General features: G+C 42.9%; 1 protein-coding gene across 3 annotated transcripts in view; it reads right to left on the bottom strand.

The window, feature by feature from the left end:
• Window positions 1–14974, bottom strand: part of slc12a7b (solute carrier family 12 member 7b) — a 38875-nt gene that overhangs the window by 16204 nt on the left and 7697 nt on the right. For 2 of the 3 annotated variants that reach the window (XM_028432656.1, XM_028432658.1), the window contains exons 2-3: window positions 1625–1719; window positions 894–1025 (exon numbers count right to left, since the gene is read on the bottom strand). In XM_028432656.1, coding sequence (XP_028288457.1) covers window positions 894–1025; window positions 1625–1719 — 227 coding nt within the window. Of the gene's footprint in view, window positions 1–893; window positions 1026–1624; window positions 1720–12456; window positions 12826–14974 lie in introns of those variants that run through there. The other variant, XM_028432659.1, reaches the window with a different exon arrangement.

Below are 14974 nucleotides of genomic sequence, written 5' to 3'. Positions count from 1 at the left end.
ACTGCGCGACGTGAAAAAAAAAAAAAGTTGTGGCGACAGTAATATATTCTGACAAAAATCCATGGGATTCACAGGCAGCTACCTCTGTAGCCATCTGCCTTCAAATGTACAGCAATGGTCCCACTATTCCAGACAAAAAGGGGGCGACAACGGTGTCGGCTTCGTCCACTTATTTCTTGAGTAACTGCAAGCCAATGGGAGGTGCCCAAGGCCCATTTCCATGCAGGGGACAGAATGGGGCAACTGACATGGGACCGGAGCTGTGGTTACAAAAGCATCTATGTGCTGCATGGCAGCAGTGTGGAAAGAAAGTCAAAACAGGAGGGAATAATGCTGACTGTGGACGACATGAAGAAGGGTTGTGACGAGACTGCAGACGCTGCTGAATGTTCAGACTTGAATTAATTAGCTGTGCTATGATCAAGCAAAATTATATATGTATAGTCTCTATATAGAATCATTCCATGCAATTGGGTTGTTCCAATATTTGTAGAAGACATTATCTGTGTGACTCCTTCAAAACAGCATTCGAGTTTTGATGCTGAGTCTACACAGCTGCTTGTCCGATAAGTCACATCGAGTTCCAAAAGGCAGTAAAGGTGACCAAATTCACGGAAGGTCGTAGAGAAGACAATACGGTGCATAACCAGAGGAAGGGCTGAGAATAAAACAAACAGCTGGGATTCATCGGTCAAAGACCCTGTTATGTAACGATATGTCAGCAGATGAGAAAGAACAACTGTTAATATGCAACCGTACAGTGCTACAGATAAACACGCTTATCTCTCGGATTCCTCCTGTTATTTATTTATCTTTCTGCTATAATTATCCTGTTTCTAGTATGTTGTCTTGTTCAATAAAGCACTGCACACCTATGAAACAAGGTGCTTTACCTTAACAGTTTTCTTCTTTGGCCCTTCATCGTCATCGGCCTCTTCATGCTCCTGGGCCCCTTGGGTGAGGTTGGTGTAGTTGGCCAGCTTATTGAGGAGAGATGACACCATGGGGTTGCTGTCCATTTCCTCCTGCAAAGGAATAACATACAGCAATTCCTTTATAGTATACAAACAGCTTTAAAATACTTTTTTATAACTTTAATGTGACCTTTGGACAAGGAGTTACAGCATTCTTAGGAGGACGGACTCCTCCAGGACCAAAATGAGCAATGTTTGGTCCTCTAACTCTTCAAAGCGTCTTAGAATAGCACGGCTGGATCAGCTTCATGCAGAGTGGTGAAAACAGAAGCCACAGCGCCTAATTGATTCTATACAAGGGCCAGTGACCACAGAGCAACAGGGTCTGCCAAATGGCAGAGTGAAGCAGCTGGCAAGGGTTCAGCTTCATGAACTTAAAGGAATGCGCCAGCTTTTATGGTAAATAAACTCTTTGACTGACGCACTGTGGCACTAGGAGAAGATTGGTGCTTTGACCTCTGTGCTCTATTTATGTGTAGCCTGTGCATTAATGAAAGGCTTCAGCTCTATGGTCATACGTACGTAAATAAACAAGTTCTGATGTATTTACTGCTTTTAGCCTACACAGCGGCCCATGTGACACATCGCATTCCCTGGTGGTAAACGTCTTACAAGATCTGTGTAAGATGACAAAACTGTTGGATAGATACCTCAAAAAGCGCCATGTTTGTGCCATCGTAGCTGTTGCCTTTGTCATTGTCTGTGTTGTTGATGAAGGGACTGTTTTCCTTTGGGACGCCATCACCTGTGAAAACAGAACATGTTATATTCATGCAGTGGAGGTTCACCATGCCAGGTGACCAGTCACCATGGTTGGAACTGTCAACCACATTGATCCTCAAAAGGTAAACAACTAATGCAGCGCAAAATTAGTCTAACGTGAAGCTGCAGAGGATCTTTTTAAGCTAGCAAGTAGCAGTTAGCATGTTGGTAGATGAGCTTTGTTAAAAAACTACACTAAAATAAACACAAGATAAGCTGCCATCACTTCCACACAGGATCTGCTTGGTTTGGCCTGACAGATGTACAGCTGCCTCACAAGATAAGTGACGGGTGCCCCATGACCTAAACTTCAAGAGACACACAAGTACCAAACAGGTCCTCTAACAGTAATGTTAAGACACTCTTGTCTTTCCTGTAGCTCAGCGTTGTTAACCACAACAGAACTCAGTTGGTACATGTCACACACGGCAACAAGCTGCCTTCACAGAGGACATTCTAGCACCAAACTGAGAACCACACCGTGTCGATGGGGTGAACAAACTTACACTGCGATGCACTGAGCAAGATACGTGAGCAAGGTTGCTGGGAGTAAGCTACCCGGCAACCTGCAGCCAACTTCAAATGTGACCTTCAAATCAGCCGAATGAGGCAGCTCAGGGTTAACTGTGAAAGTGTGTGCGTGTATATGAAACATGCTGTTACAATACATACATACATAATACATAATATAAAAGCATAAGAAGGATTCAGAGAACGTGTCCGCAGCTGAAGGAGATCACAGCTCTTTGCGTGCAGCAAGGGTAAAAACTAAAAAAACAACCTCTGCTGGCGTAAGCACTTACAAAACAAACACATGGACAAAAAAATGTTACATTCAGCTTTACTGACAATAAAACACTATAAATAAAAGCCAATAAGTCATACAACAAAGCAAAGAATATGAGCCTCAAATCCACTGAAGTGGAAAAATACAACAGAGAAGGCGAGTTTAGGAGAAGCTCATACCAGAGTGCCCACGCAAAGAATGAACACACGGCAGTGGACAGAAAACCAAGTGGACAACTGTAGTGTCCTAACACAACAAATGCAATGGAACAACCACCTTTTGCAGGAAAAGCAGGATCATCTAATTAACAAGAGCAGCTAGTTTAGTCGTATTTTGATGATCAGTTCAAGTTAAGTTATGAGTTAGGATAGAATCATTTTTTTAAAGTTTGTTGAACTGTAACTTTTTGTCTTCCCATCTTCTTATATTGATTTTACATTAGTCACCATTGTGGCCTTCGTTCATCGTGGCGCTGCCTACACTGAACCCTGGCTGCAGTGGGGATTTCATGGGTAACTTTTGCTGCTTGATCCAGCTGCAGGGGGAATAAGAGGCTTGCAGCGTGGCTTAGCCCGGTGGTAATCACAGAGAAAGTCATTATGTCCTTGTACTCTGTGGCTCTTTAAAACACAGCCTGCGTGGGATAGGACAACATATTAGGTGAGACCACAGTGTTTCTAATATGTGTGTGGATGGCCGGGGACTGTGTCGTGGAGCAGAATCTGCCTGTCAGTTGAATTCCATACATCACAGGTAATCACTGTCTTAAATGACACCGACTAAATCCTCTTTGGAAGCAGGCAGGAGGCTAAAACAGGCCGCAGTGTTTCCATATCAGGTGAGATTGCTGTTTTTAGCACATGTCTCGTGGACATGTTCTAAGGTGGTTTAGGCACCAATCAGGAAGTGAACTGTTCACCCATCCATCAAGGTATAAAGAGTTACACAGGCACTTCAGCTTCAACTGTATCTTAATGTTTACAATCAAATAAGTTGAAATAAGCAGGATCTGATACAACTAATAATCATTTTGTCAAAAAAATCTTGCCCTTGTTTATATAAATGACAGACATGTTGCTTGATGGGAGACTTCAGGGAGCTACAGTCACCTACTAGAAGCTAAATTATATAATAGTCCGTTTTTCTTTGCATCTCGCATTGTTAACGTCATCACCCCATGATAACAATCCTACCTTAGCTGTGATCTCAAGCTCCTTCAAGCTAAAAATATCTTATGAGATCCATGTGTGGCAACAAATTTGTCCCAATGCCATATCATTAAACCCTCCAATGACCTTCTGTTGCACTCGCACATCACTATTCCAAACAAGGAAAAAGTGCCAGCTGCCACAAATCCCCCATTTAGATGTCAAATACTACATTATTTGTTAGTACTAAAGATACAGCACAGGTATTTGTAGCTGTGTAGTAGTTGTCTGTGAGTTGTCTGACATAATCTGTGTAAAGTGTTGGAGTGGAAATGTCAACAGTGTGTGTGTGTGTGCTTTTGTGTGCTGTGGAGATTGGTCCTGAGGGACACGGTCCAGATTCATATACAATAGAAGTGATGATGACAATGGCCTAGTTAACAGATGTTGGCCTCTCTGCACATTACACAAGTTGCCATTTATCTCAGAAATCAAGTTCAGGCACAAACATGATTGGTTCGCCTGCAGCTTCTTACTACCTGAGAGGAGCCAATGATGTAAACGTGTGTCTGGATATCAGAAGACAGAGTGAAATGTTTATATTTGTGTAGATGAATAAATCATGGAGGGACATCCACCACTATGGAGACAACTACACAGGTAAAAGCCCATTAGGACGCACATGGCCAACTACAGCCCACGATAATCAATCATACCTTCATGAGTGAATCTCAGTCTTTTCACTGTAGACGGAACAGATTCAGTGAAAGTCTAATTCCCCAGTCCTTACCTAGGTTGTCTGCAGCATATGTGTTGTAATGTTTACCCTCACCGCCCTCATCAACCCCATGTCCAGCCACAGCAGGTAGCTGTTTTCAGCAAAATACACAAACCCAGCACCAAACACCACACAGACAACGTCAGTGACTAGCCGGTGAACACGGCCCCCCATTTAGCCACTAAAGATGCAGAAATTATGTCAAACCAGATCAAAGTGGAGAATGATTAGTGTCGTTTTTCTCATACGCAAACCCAACACTATTACTGAAGTGAGTCACGGGATGCGGGTGATAAAACAGAGGGAGAAGGAGAGAGGATGCTGAAACCTCTTGTGTAATTGTTGATGAATGAATGCAGGTGTATTTGATGGTGAGAGCTCTGTGCGTCTGTGCACATGTTCCACTTCTGCAGGTGGAGAGGTAGAGTCCCGGTGCTATAGCGCATTAGGTGACCACTAAAAAAAATGACATTGCTGAAGGGCATATGCACGAGGAAGGAAATGAACATGTGCAAACACACAGATTAAACTAACCACCCTGTAAACAAAACACCAACACCCTTTTCTCCCATATTGTCAAACGGCAGGTAGACGTGATGCCTTTTTAATTACTTTTCATAAAAGTACACAAAATAGCTGATAAAAGGAAATAATGTGCTGTGATGTATGATGTCCAGAATTACTTGAAATTACGTCATTTTCCGGCATTATAATTGTGCTTGCTTTGCCCAGAGTCATGGGAGCATCACAGGATAAAGCACAACTGGGGCAGGACAACAGATGGTTTTAAAATCCTCATCATTGTCCCCCTGCTATACAGCCCAGACATCTGAGATTTAAAAAGTATTCTTTTACATCACAGCCAGAGTTACATAAGGGAGCGGAATTCCCTGACTGTGCCACAGTGGAAGATGGTTATAAGTCAGGACAGCAGTTTGTCATCTGTCACAAAGCGTCAGCATTTTTGTTTTTTCCAGCCAGCGTTGCCTTTTCCTAGTTCTTCTCACTGTCTGTGATGATACACATTAGACGCCCGCTCACACGCTGGACTCAAAGTCAGACTTCATCAGGACTCCAAGAACTGACTGGTACAGATCTACCAGCAGGTACACTGATGTTCTAATGGTTAGCCTCAGTCTCTCCTGGTCACTGGTCATAAATGACCATGCATCCTATTAATGGCCTCTAAGCCGCACACTGTGATGACGCTGTAAGCTGCCTAACATGGCCAAAGTTAGCCTGTGGCCCTATGTACCGAGAAAACCCATAGATAAAAAAAAAGAAGTGAATTCAAACAGCGATGGTTTCTTTTGTTAACTTCAACCTGAAGAAACAATTGAAACAAAGACAAATCTGATTTTAATGTGCCATCAGTACACTTGATTTCAGGGTGTATTTCTAAACTTGGGTGAGTCAGTGCCATGTCTTGGTGTCCCACTGATGCATAGAGGACCACAATTCATTCCAATATGCAGACTTTTAAATCTGTATATTTGCCTCCAACACAAAATGCTAAAACGTCTTTTCCAGCCTACCTTGGTGGAGAGTTATTGAACACGACAAAAGTCTAATCCAGGTGAGTTCCAGCAAGCTCAATCATACAAATACTCTGATTCTAATAGAAAAGTAATTGTGTTCATAATAGAAATATGACACACTCAACTATATGACAAATATGGTCAAAATTGTAAATCACAAATACGGTGCTGCTAGCAAAGGACAACTGAAGGAGTCTAGCAAAACTTACCCTTCCGTCGAGAGCCTCCCCTCTGCTCCATTCTGAGGAGCGGGGCTGGGAGGGGGTCCTAGTTGTGGTCCCTGAGGAACTCCAGTAAAGGGGGTCCAAAATATAGAGACACTGCTACTGAGGTGCAGAAGTCAGGAATGCTGCCTGAGCTGTGTGGATAATGTGAGGATCAGCTATTCCTGTGACAGCGGGCGTGTGTGTGTGTGTGTGTGTGTGTGTGTGTGTGTGTGTGTGTGTGTGTGTGAAAAGTGGCCTGTGACGACGATGTCAGCGACATCAGCCATGCATCACAAAGCACCCTCACCCTCCCACCGACAGACCTGCACACACACCTCCTCTCTCTCTGCCACATGCATGTGTAAACACACACACACAGGGGAGGAGCAAAGGAAGCCGAGAGCAGTAGTACAAACAGTCAGCTTTAGGTGAATGTAGCTGCAGTGAGAAGGATGGAAGTATACAGTATATACACAAACTAATGTAGGACAGCAGCAGAGATACAATTTAAAAAAAAATCTACCTTTGCAGCCCTGTAATGCTGACAGAGCACAGACAGCACCTGCCATCTGAACTAAAAGCTGTGCAGTATATCATTTTGAATCAATATGTGTTTACTATTTTAAACTGCAGGTGCTGCCTGAGCGAGCAGTTTCATTTCCTGTTTGACCTTCTGTCTGACTTCTAGGGTGCGATAGGTGGAGATGGACAATCGATCCGGACAGCACAGAGGGGGCAATTGGAACAAATCAGCTGTGTGTGGATCCCTTTTGTAACCATTTCGCTATTTAAAGCTCTTTTCAATGAGGAACAAAAAAACTAGTTTGTAAAATTGAAGTAAATTAATATGAGGCATCAACAATCTATAAACATCTAATCAATCAAACCAATAATATCCAATTCCAATGACAGGAAAGCAACTGCTGAGTACTGTCAAGGCACCATCCTTTTGTCTTTGTCATTCACACCTAATCTGACCTTAGCGTGAAACAGCTAATGATGTCCCACATAGACAATGGCAGACAAAGCTCTGCCCCGGCTACTCAAAGCTTTGGCGAACCTCCTGCAGCGCTCTGCGGTCTTCTTTTGTATTGGCTGCTCATTAATCTGTTCGTCTAACACCATGTGAAGTGGGCACTAATCACTTAACCAGATTAGGCTAATCCTGAACTTTTTATAAAACACACAGAAGCCACGTCCAGGGTTGAGGAAGATATGGCTTTAAGTCAGCCAGCAGAGTCACTTTCTGCTGCCGTCTGCCGGCCTCATGCCAGGTTTGGCTGTAAGTAATCAGCATAGTTCATATAAAGAGTGTTTAACGGTGACAAAACATCTTTTAGAAACATTTTATCACTGACAAAGTCGCACTGTCACCGGCAGTTTCCTCCTAGCTTTCAGCAGCCCATGTGAAGACAAACTGAACATCTGCTGCCTGTACCATTAAGCTGACAGATGTGTGAACGTAGAGCTTAAAGAGAGACTATCAAATCACACAGTAAGCAGGATTTAGTCCTATCAAGATCCACTTGGTCTGATGTCAGATGGCTGCTGTTGGTTATTTCGCATGGGCGCATATGTGTGCATAATTGTCTGTGTGTCGCACTTAATGATGTCGTAAGCCTTTAAACCTGTCAGGTAAACAACACGGCCTGTTATGCAACACATAGCATGGACAGGAAGGAGAGAACAGAGTAACAAGGGTTACTGACAGTTTGTATCAGTGTCAGGTGAGGTGAGGATTCACTGGAAACTTCTGGAAACTGTTGACTTTTTTTCGTGAAATTTATCTAAACAAGTCAAATTATAAAAGCATTTGCACATGGGGGATTGGTACCTGGCAGCAGTTAGGAACATATGAGCCTAAGTTGGAGAGGGGGAGAATTAGGGTCAGCCAAGGCCAGCGGGATCAATGTCACTTAGACCTGCTTAAACACTTGTATCCTCATCGCAATGCGTAAACACAAAGCATATGTGAAATAAGAAACAAAGTCACTCACCACTGCCAAGACTAACTACTTAGACAAACACCTTCCTGTTTTTGAGCACTTAATAACAACAATAAAAAGGGCCTTTAAAAGTAAATACAGTGAAACAACACCATTCCTACTGGCTTAGAGTGAAAATGAGTCACCATCATATGAAGTCATGTGGCTTCTCACAGGCAGGCCAGCTATTTTCCCCAAAACTCAGCAGTCTCCACCCAAAGCAAGTGAAACAGCATTCTTTTTTTATCACCTCAGGCACGCTAACATTTCAATATTTCTCCAGATGGGGTCACTATCTAACAATCTGAAGGAAACAGTGTGCACAAGCATCCCTGAGATATCACGTCTCATTTAACTCCCAGCGTCCATGTTAATGTAAAGAAATGTAGAAAGATGTGAAATCCTTTTAGAATTGATTATGACTGCATATGTTGTACATGTTATATAAATGTACGATGACTAAATGTTATATAACAACATGCTAAAAGCCTGACTGTGCCCACCCATCAGTGGAGATAATGTCAGCACAGGGAATTTGTCTTATCCTACCGACAGTGAAGTCAAAGGTCATCTGCTCCGCAGGCTGTGATTCAATGTCAAACAAACCTTCAGCAGAGGTGAACTGACCAACACAGCACACACATCTGCTGGTAACCATACTGTTATTTGTTTGTTTGTTTGTTTGTTTGTTTTGGCCTCTGTGATGGCTGGAAGGTTTTAAATAATTGTGAAATCATCCTTTAGTTATTACATAACTCTAGGATTTTTACCAGTGATGCAGCTGGAGCACATTTAGTAAAGAAACAACAATTTTTAGGTAAATAGTTGGACTCAAACCCATAAAACCAATCAGCTTTGTAATGTTTGGAACTCTGCCTGTGGTGGTTTAACACCTACCATGCTTCATGATAATGGAAATGTAGGGAAACACATTGCAATATTTATACTTCAGCAGCATTGCGCTTAAGTGACCACATCTACTAAAGCTATTACAGTGTGGCTTAGTTCTGACCAGATCTTTACCAAAGAGCCGCTTTAATGTTTATTAGGTTGTTTATGATTGGAACAGATGTCAGCACATCTCTGTTGAGTTGGATCATGAATATATCATCCATAAGAGCCAAAGATGTCGGCCATGTTTGTGCAGTCATCTGACAGTTGAAGAACAGATAGTGGGGGAGATCTATAAAGCCATAAAAACACATGCATGCTCACTAGTGAGAGGCTTATCAGAGGCACCATATTGAAGGCAGGGGACTGCTGAGGATGACATCACTGAACAAAAAATAGGAAGCAGCAGCCAGACAAGGGAGGAGTGTGTCTCAAAAATAATGTATTTTCCCATTTGTCTTCAGTGCTTAAGCTGGTCACCTTTGTTTTTCTGAATATTCTTCCTTAATTTGTGTATGATTGTATCCTCACTGAAAATATGTATCAAAACACATGGAGCTCTCCAGTGGTTTGATGGTATGTCGTCTGATTTTGTTGATGTTTTATCATCAAATAAACTAAATGATCTTTGAGGTTGTAAATAACAACTACTTCTCACTATTCTTTATCTAAAGCTGAAACTCACCTTTATGGAAATGCAAACATAATGATGGTTGACTGACAGACGTGGGTCCAGGCCAACACAAACACACATACAGACTCTACAGGGTCACATGCTGTATAGTATAAATAACCTACATCAGAGTTTCTGAACTGCTCCCTAACCAGACCTGTGCATGTGAGTTAAGACCAGACCACGTGTTTAGTGGGCCTCAAACCTGGAAGAGCACCAGATTCATTCAGACTTTCATATCAATAAAATCTAGTGTGACTTTAGATATTTATCCTAACTGCCAACTCAGTGAAATTCCCTTCCCATGGCACACCTAATGATCTCTAAGGGCACACTGGTTGTGAAACACCACGATATTAAAAGGATGGATGCATCTGATAAAGCAGGTGTCATATGAAGATCATCTTATTCAGAATGCAGCTGCAGGGTAACACACACGCAGAGACTTTGCTTTTAAGATGTAAAGATAAAGCAAAGAAAATCCCACCCCTACAGGACAAACACACACTCATAGGATCACATGTGCAGCTTGTGAAATGCATCTGGCTATAGGTAGTACACAAAAGTGTATAGAATTAAGAAAGCTACCAACATAACGAGGAGAAACGGAGCAACAAAGTTAGACTGCCAAATATAGACGACAGCTTTAAACAAAACCAGATCTGCCTGGGAAATAAACAGGAAACACATGTCTAGGACAGATAGACCCACGGACACAGACACACCAGGCCACTACTGTCACGTGCTTAGATTTGGTGCAAATAGCCCTGAATGAAGGTTATTTTTCTATAGCAGTTCTGCATTAAACTCATTAAGCAAGAGACTAATTAGTAAGACACACCGTGGACTATCACTGCACATCTTTTACTCACAAGCTGTGACTTTGTCCTACGAGTGAGGCATTTGTACAATCAATACTGGGACTTCCACTATCTGTGCTGCAATACTTTTTCAGTATGTGTTACTACGTACAATGTCTTGGCTTTACACTGTCCCACTCCACCCACTCCACCCACTCCCACACACTGATCACTCGCCTCTGGACCACTGTTCTGTCTAAAATCATTGTGAAATCATGTGATCTAATATGTTGAATTTTAACAAAGCTCTTATATACAAAATGTCACAAATGGAAAAAAACAACATGGGTGAAAATAGGTCATGTTTTTTTGAATTCTCTCGCAGATGCAACACACACTGGAGGCAAAGTGTTCATATTTGTGTTGTGTTTGCATGTGTTCAGGTGACTCAGGAGGACTGGAAGTGCTCCTACTAACAAAACAAAGGAGGACAGAGAGGGAGTTTCAGAGTGAATGAGAGAACTGGACTTCATTACATGACAGCACGGGGGTGGGGTCTTACCTCCCCCCACTCAGCCAACAGGAAGCAAGCCAGAGGCTAATAATCAATAACAGTGACTGCTATTTGACTCTGTGCCCTGACACATGCTCATGAGCATGTACACTGTCATGAAAACTAGCATCTTCAACCCGTTGGTCTCAAAGCATATTGTAGTTCTTACCAGATCGGACCGCTTTGATGACACAGTTCATGACTCTATCACAGAGGACCTGTCTATTTGAGGAGATGATAAACATCTTTAACAGTGTAAACATGCATGTGTGGTCCTGACACGTCATCCTCTGCGCACCCAATGTTGTTGTCACTACAGAAACAAATGGCGTGCATGCACACAGACATGCACAGGGGAAACCAAAGCAGTACGATATCCTGAACAGCCTCCATGATAAAATGCTTTTCTCTCTCCCACAGTCTGTAAAAGCGTACCCAGCATGCAGCCGTAATTGTAGCTCCACAGCAGAAAATAAAAATCCTGGGAACCGATTCACTCAATGCCGTGTAAAGTGCTGCGAAAGCACCAACTTAACTAACAACAGCCTGGGAAAAAAAAACATGGAGTGTCAGAGAGGAGTTTGTTAAACGTGCACTCTGCGACCTCTCCACATTGAATGCTCTGAAAGGAAAGGAGAACGCTGTGTTCCAGCACCAAATATATCATCGATATCATTCTGGTGGAACAGGAAAAAAAAGGTACTCAGGTACTTATATATGAAGTCATAAAGTGCTATTGAAGTTCATGCATGTGTTTGGCCCAGCGTGCTCCACAAGTGAATCGGTGTCACACATGAGCTAAAGCATTGTGTAAAGGTTCCGTTATCCTGTTGTTTGGAACATCACAAAGTTCACTGCAAGGACTTCACAGGTTGAGTCACAGCGGTGGTTGCATGTCAATGGTACTCAGCACAGAGAGATGTTAAGAGACAAGTCATGAGTGTTCTAATTAGAGCAGATGTGTTGGCCCTGTGTTGCCAAAACAGCACAAGAAACATGACATTAAATGGAAAAATAAGAGAATTGACCGGAATTGTTATTTACAAAAACCAGTACAAAATACATGGGGGGACTCGTGCCAAAGGGGAAACATACAGAACAATATTCATGTCAAACTTCCTTCAGAGGCAGTAGCATGTGAGGGGAAACCACCATCTCACGCAGCTGGTAGAAAATGAACCAGCCTGCCCTAAAAATCCAGTCTTCCCTGCACATTATCCACCCACACAGTCATAAACAGGTTTTCTGAAAAACGTATCTAAGAGTAAGTCAAATCATCAGCAAGCACTTCTCCATCTATTGTATGGACGGGAAGATGTGTCCGAGCTTCACAGAGGTGCAAGTGTTTTATCTGATCTCACCTGTGAGCTCTTCCTCCTCCTCCTTCAGCACGTTGTTTTCATCTCCATCAGCCTTCTCGTGTCCCTCCTTTGCCTTCCTTGTGCTGTCTTTCACCGGGACGACAGTGAAGTTGGTGGGCATTTTTACACCATGTGTTTCCTCTCAGCGGTTTGTCACACTCTTATCTTTCTTTTTTCCCCTCCCTCTCCCGCTGTTCTGCTGCTTCTCTTTCTCTTCCTGCGTCCAGCGCTGCCACTCTTCTTTCTTGCTCCTCTTCTCAGGTGTTTGTTTTTATTGGTCTGACTGACTTTACACTCCTGGGCAGACACCGAGTCTTACTTCAGAGTTTTTGTTCCTATCGCTAGGATTCTGCTATCCACCCATGTGACCCCGACCCCCACCGCACCACTGATCCAAATAAGGAAGAGGGCTGCCCCGCCCAATAGGGGCAGTACACACACACTGACTCGCAGAAAACATGAACTGTATTTGTGCTCGTCAGTGTGTGAGAGCATACATATGGTTCTTCTTGTGCCTGAGGGCAGATCCTCTGCCCAGGAATGCTGCTCGGTCTCACACACCCTACAAAAGCTGTCAATATCAGCCTTTGTCCAAAGAGAGGAGGAAGCCGCTCCATTCAAAAAAACACACATACATACACTTCCTCACTTCCTATGCAGTGTTATTTGACCCTCGTGTGCTCAGTCAGAGGGGGCAGGACACTGGCTGTCTAAACACAGCCCTGGTTACACACATACATGCACATGCTAACACATAACTGTGCATGTGCATAAGTGTTTTATTGTGATTCTATTGGAAGGCACGTTGGTTAGTTTTGTGTTGTAAAAGGCTCTACAAATAAATGTTGATTGATTGAAATGTTGAACAGTGTTTCTCAGTCACTTGACTCCCATCCCTGACTGTTCTGCTGCTATCAAGCTGCTCAAATACAAACCCATCAGCTGACCTTATCACTGATCTCAAAACAATGAGTCGTTTCCTCACATATTGGCTGCACTGACAGTCACACCAAGTATTAGGTCTTGTGCCAAGTAAGCAACACCCTTGTGTGGTGGGAACGCAAGCGGACACCATGCCACAAAAACTAATGCAGCAGCTCTAAAGCTCAGTTCAGCCAGTTACATGCATGGAGACCCACCCAGAACAAGTAACTGTTGTTCCCCAACATGACGACACGTGAGATCAATGTGGTCAGGGGAAGGGTGGAGGCTGCAGAGAGCAGGATTTGAGGAAGTGGAACAGAAGGTATGAGAGTCAGAAAAAACAAAGATGGGTAAACAGCAAGCTCAAACGTTGCCTGTTTTATGACTCTGCAGGACTTCACTCCTCTCATAGTTTGTACTGAAAACTATCTAATGCCTGCATCTGCTCTGATTTGTAGTAGCATCGTGTAAATCTAGTCTTCAAACATTAACCAGCCTTTAGTGGAACATGTCATAAACATGCAGCTGGATCCAGACTCTGAAGCAGCCTCTGTGTCTTCTCTCCCAGGAAATGTTTCTGTGCATGGTGGAACAATCAATACCTCAATCAGACTACTGAATGCTCGCAGAGTATAATGGTGTGCAAAGGTAACAAAGACAGCACTTATCAGCTCACTGCTCAGTGGATGAGCAGTGATGTAACTGGCATCTGCTGATTAAGTGGTCAGACAGTCCGACTGCTTCTCAGGGACTGTCAGTGCATCCAGTCCAGGGAACAATGTCCCTTTTGTGAGAGAGGTAACAACAATACATGAGGGAGATTGAAGGCTAGGCTGATACGTGGTGACATAAGCAGTCCTCTGACAGTTCTTCACCGCGTCACGATTCTATCGAGACATATGGGGCGGGGGCTGAGGATTAGCCTTCTCTATAAACACTGTGATACTGACATTGGATTAGATGAATGAATATTTTGACTTTGACGAAGTAAGACTACTTCACTACTGTACTTTTATTTATTAATTATTATATCTATTTCTACTTCACTGCATAATTTAGTTGAATACTTTTACACTGATTCATTTTCTATGAGCAGCATTGACACGCAGACTTTTCAAGCCGTGTCTGTCCATCACCAAGGCTTAATGAGCACATACCTGCCTGTGAGGGAGGCGGAGACCAAGAAGAGGTGCATGTTGCTGACCCATGAGCAAGCAGCAGTGTGTGTGTGGTTAATCAATAAGACAGATGCCTCAGTTACATTGTTCCTCTTCGTCCTGTGTGCTCTTAATAATCTTAATAATCTCTGGATAATGTGCTAACTCGTGCTAGTTAACTAGCAATGCTAGCAATGCTGTTTATGCTACATTGTTAATTCATGTTGATAACTATCAGAGGTTAGATGGATAATTTAGTAATAAGAAAGACCGCTCTGCTGTATGGAGTTGTATTCATTTCCAGTATCAACTGGAAACAGTTTATTATTGACATGTTTGTTGTTCTTTTATAAATATTAGAGCGTTGTGCAAAAGGGAGGCTAACTTAATTTGGATTAGAGCCTGGTGGCCATGTGACTGTAGTTATGATTATTGTT

This window comes from Parambassis ranga, chromosome 20 (assembly GCF_900634625.1).
Source record: "Parambassis ranga chromosome 20, fParRan2.1, whole genome shotgun sequence".
NCBI lineage: Eukaryota > Metazoa > Chordata > Actinopteri > Ambassidae > Parambassis > Parambassis ranga.
The sequence above is the reverse complement of the archived record's forward strand: the minus strand, read 5'-3'. Positions and strand labels throughout refer to the sequence as shown.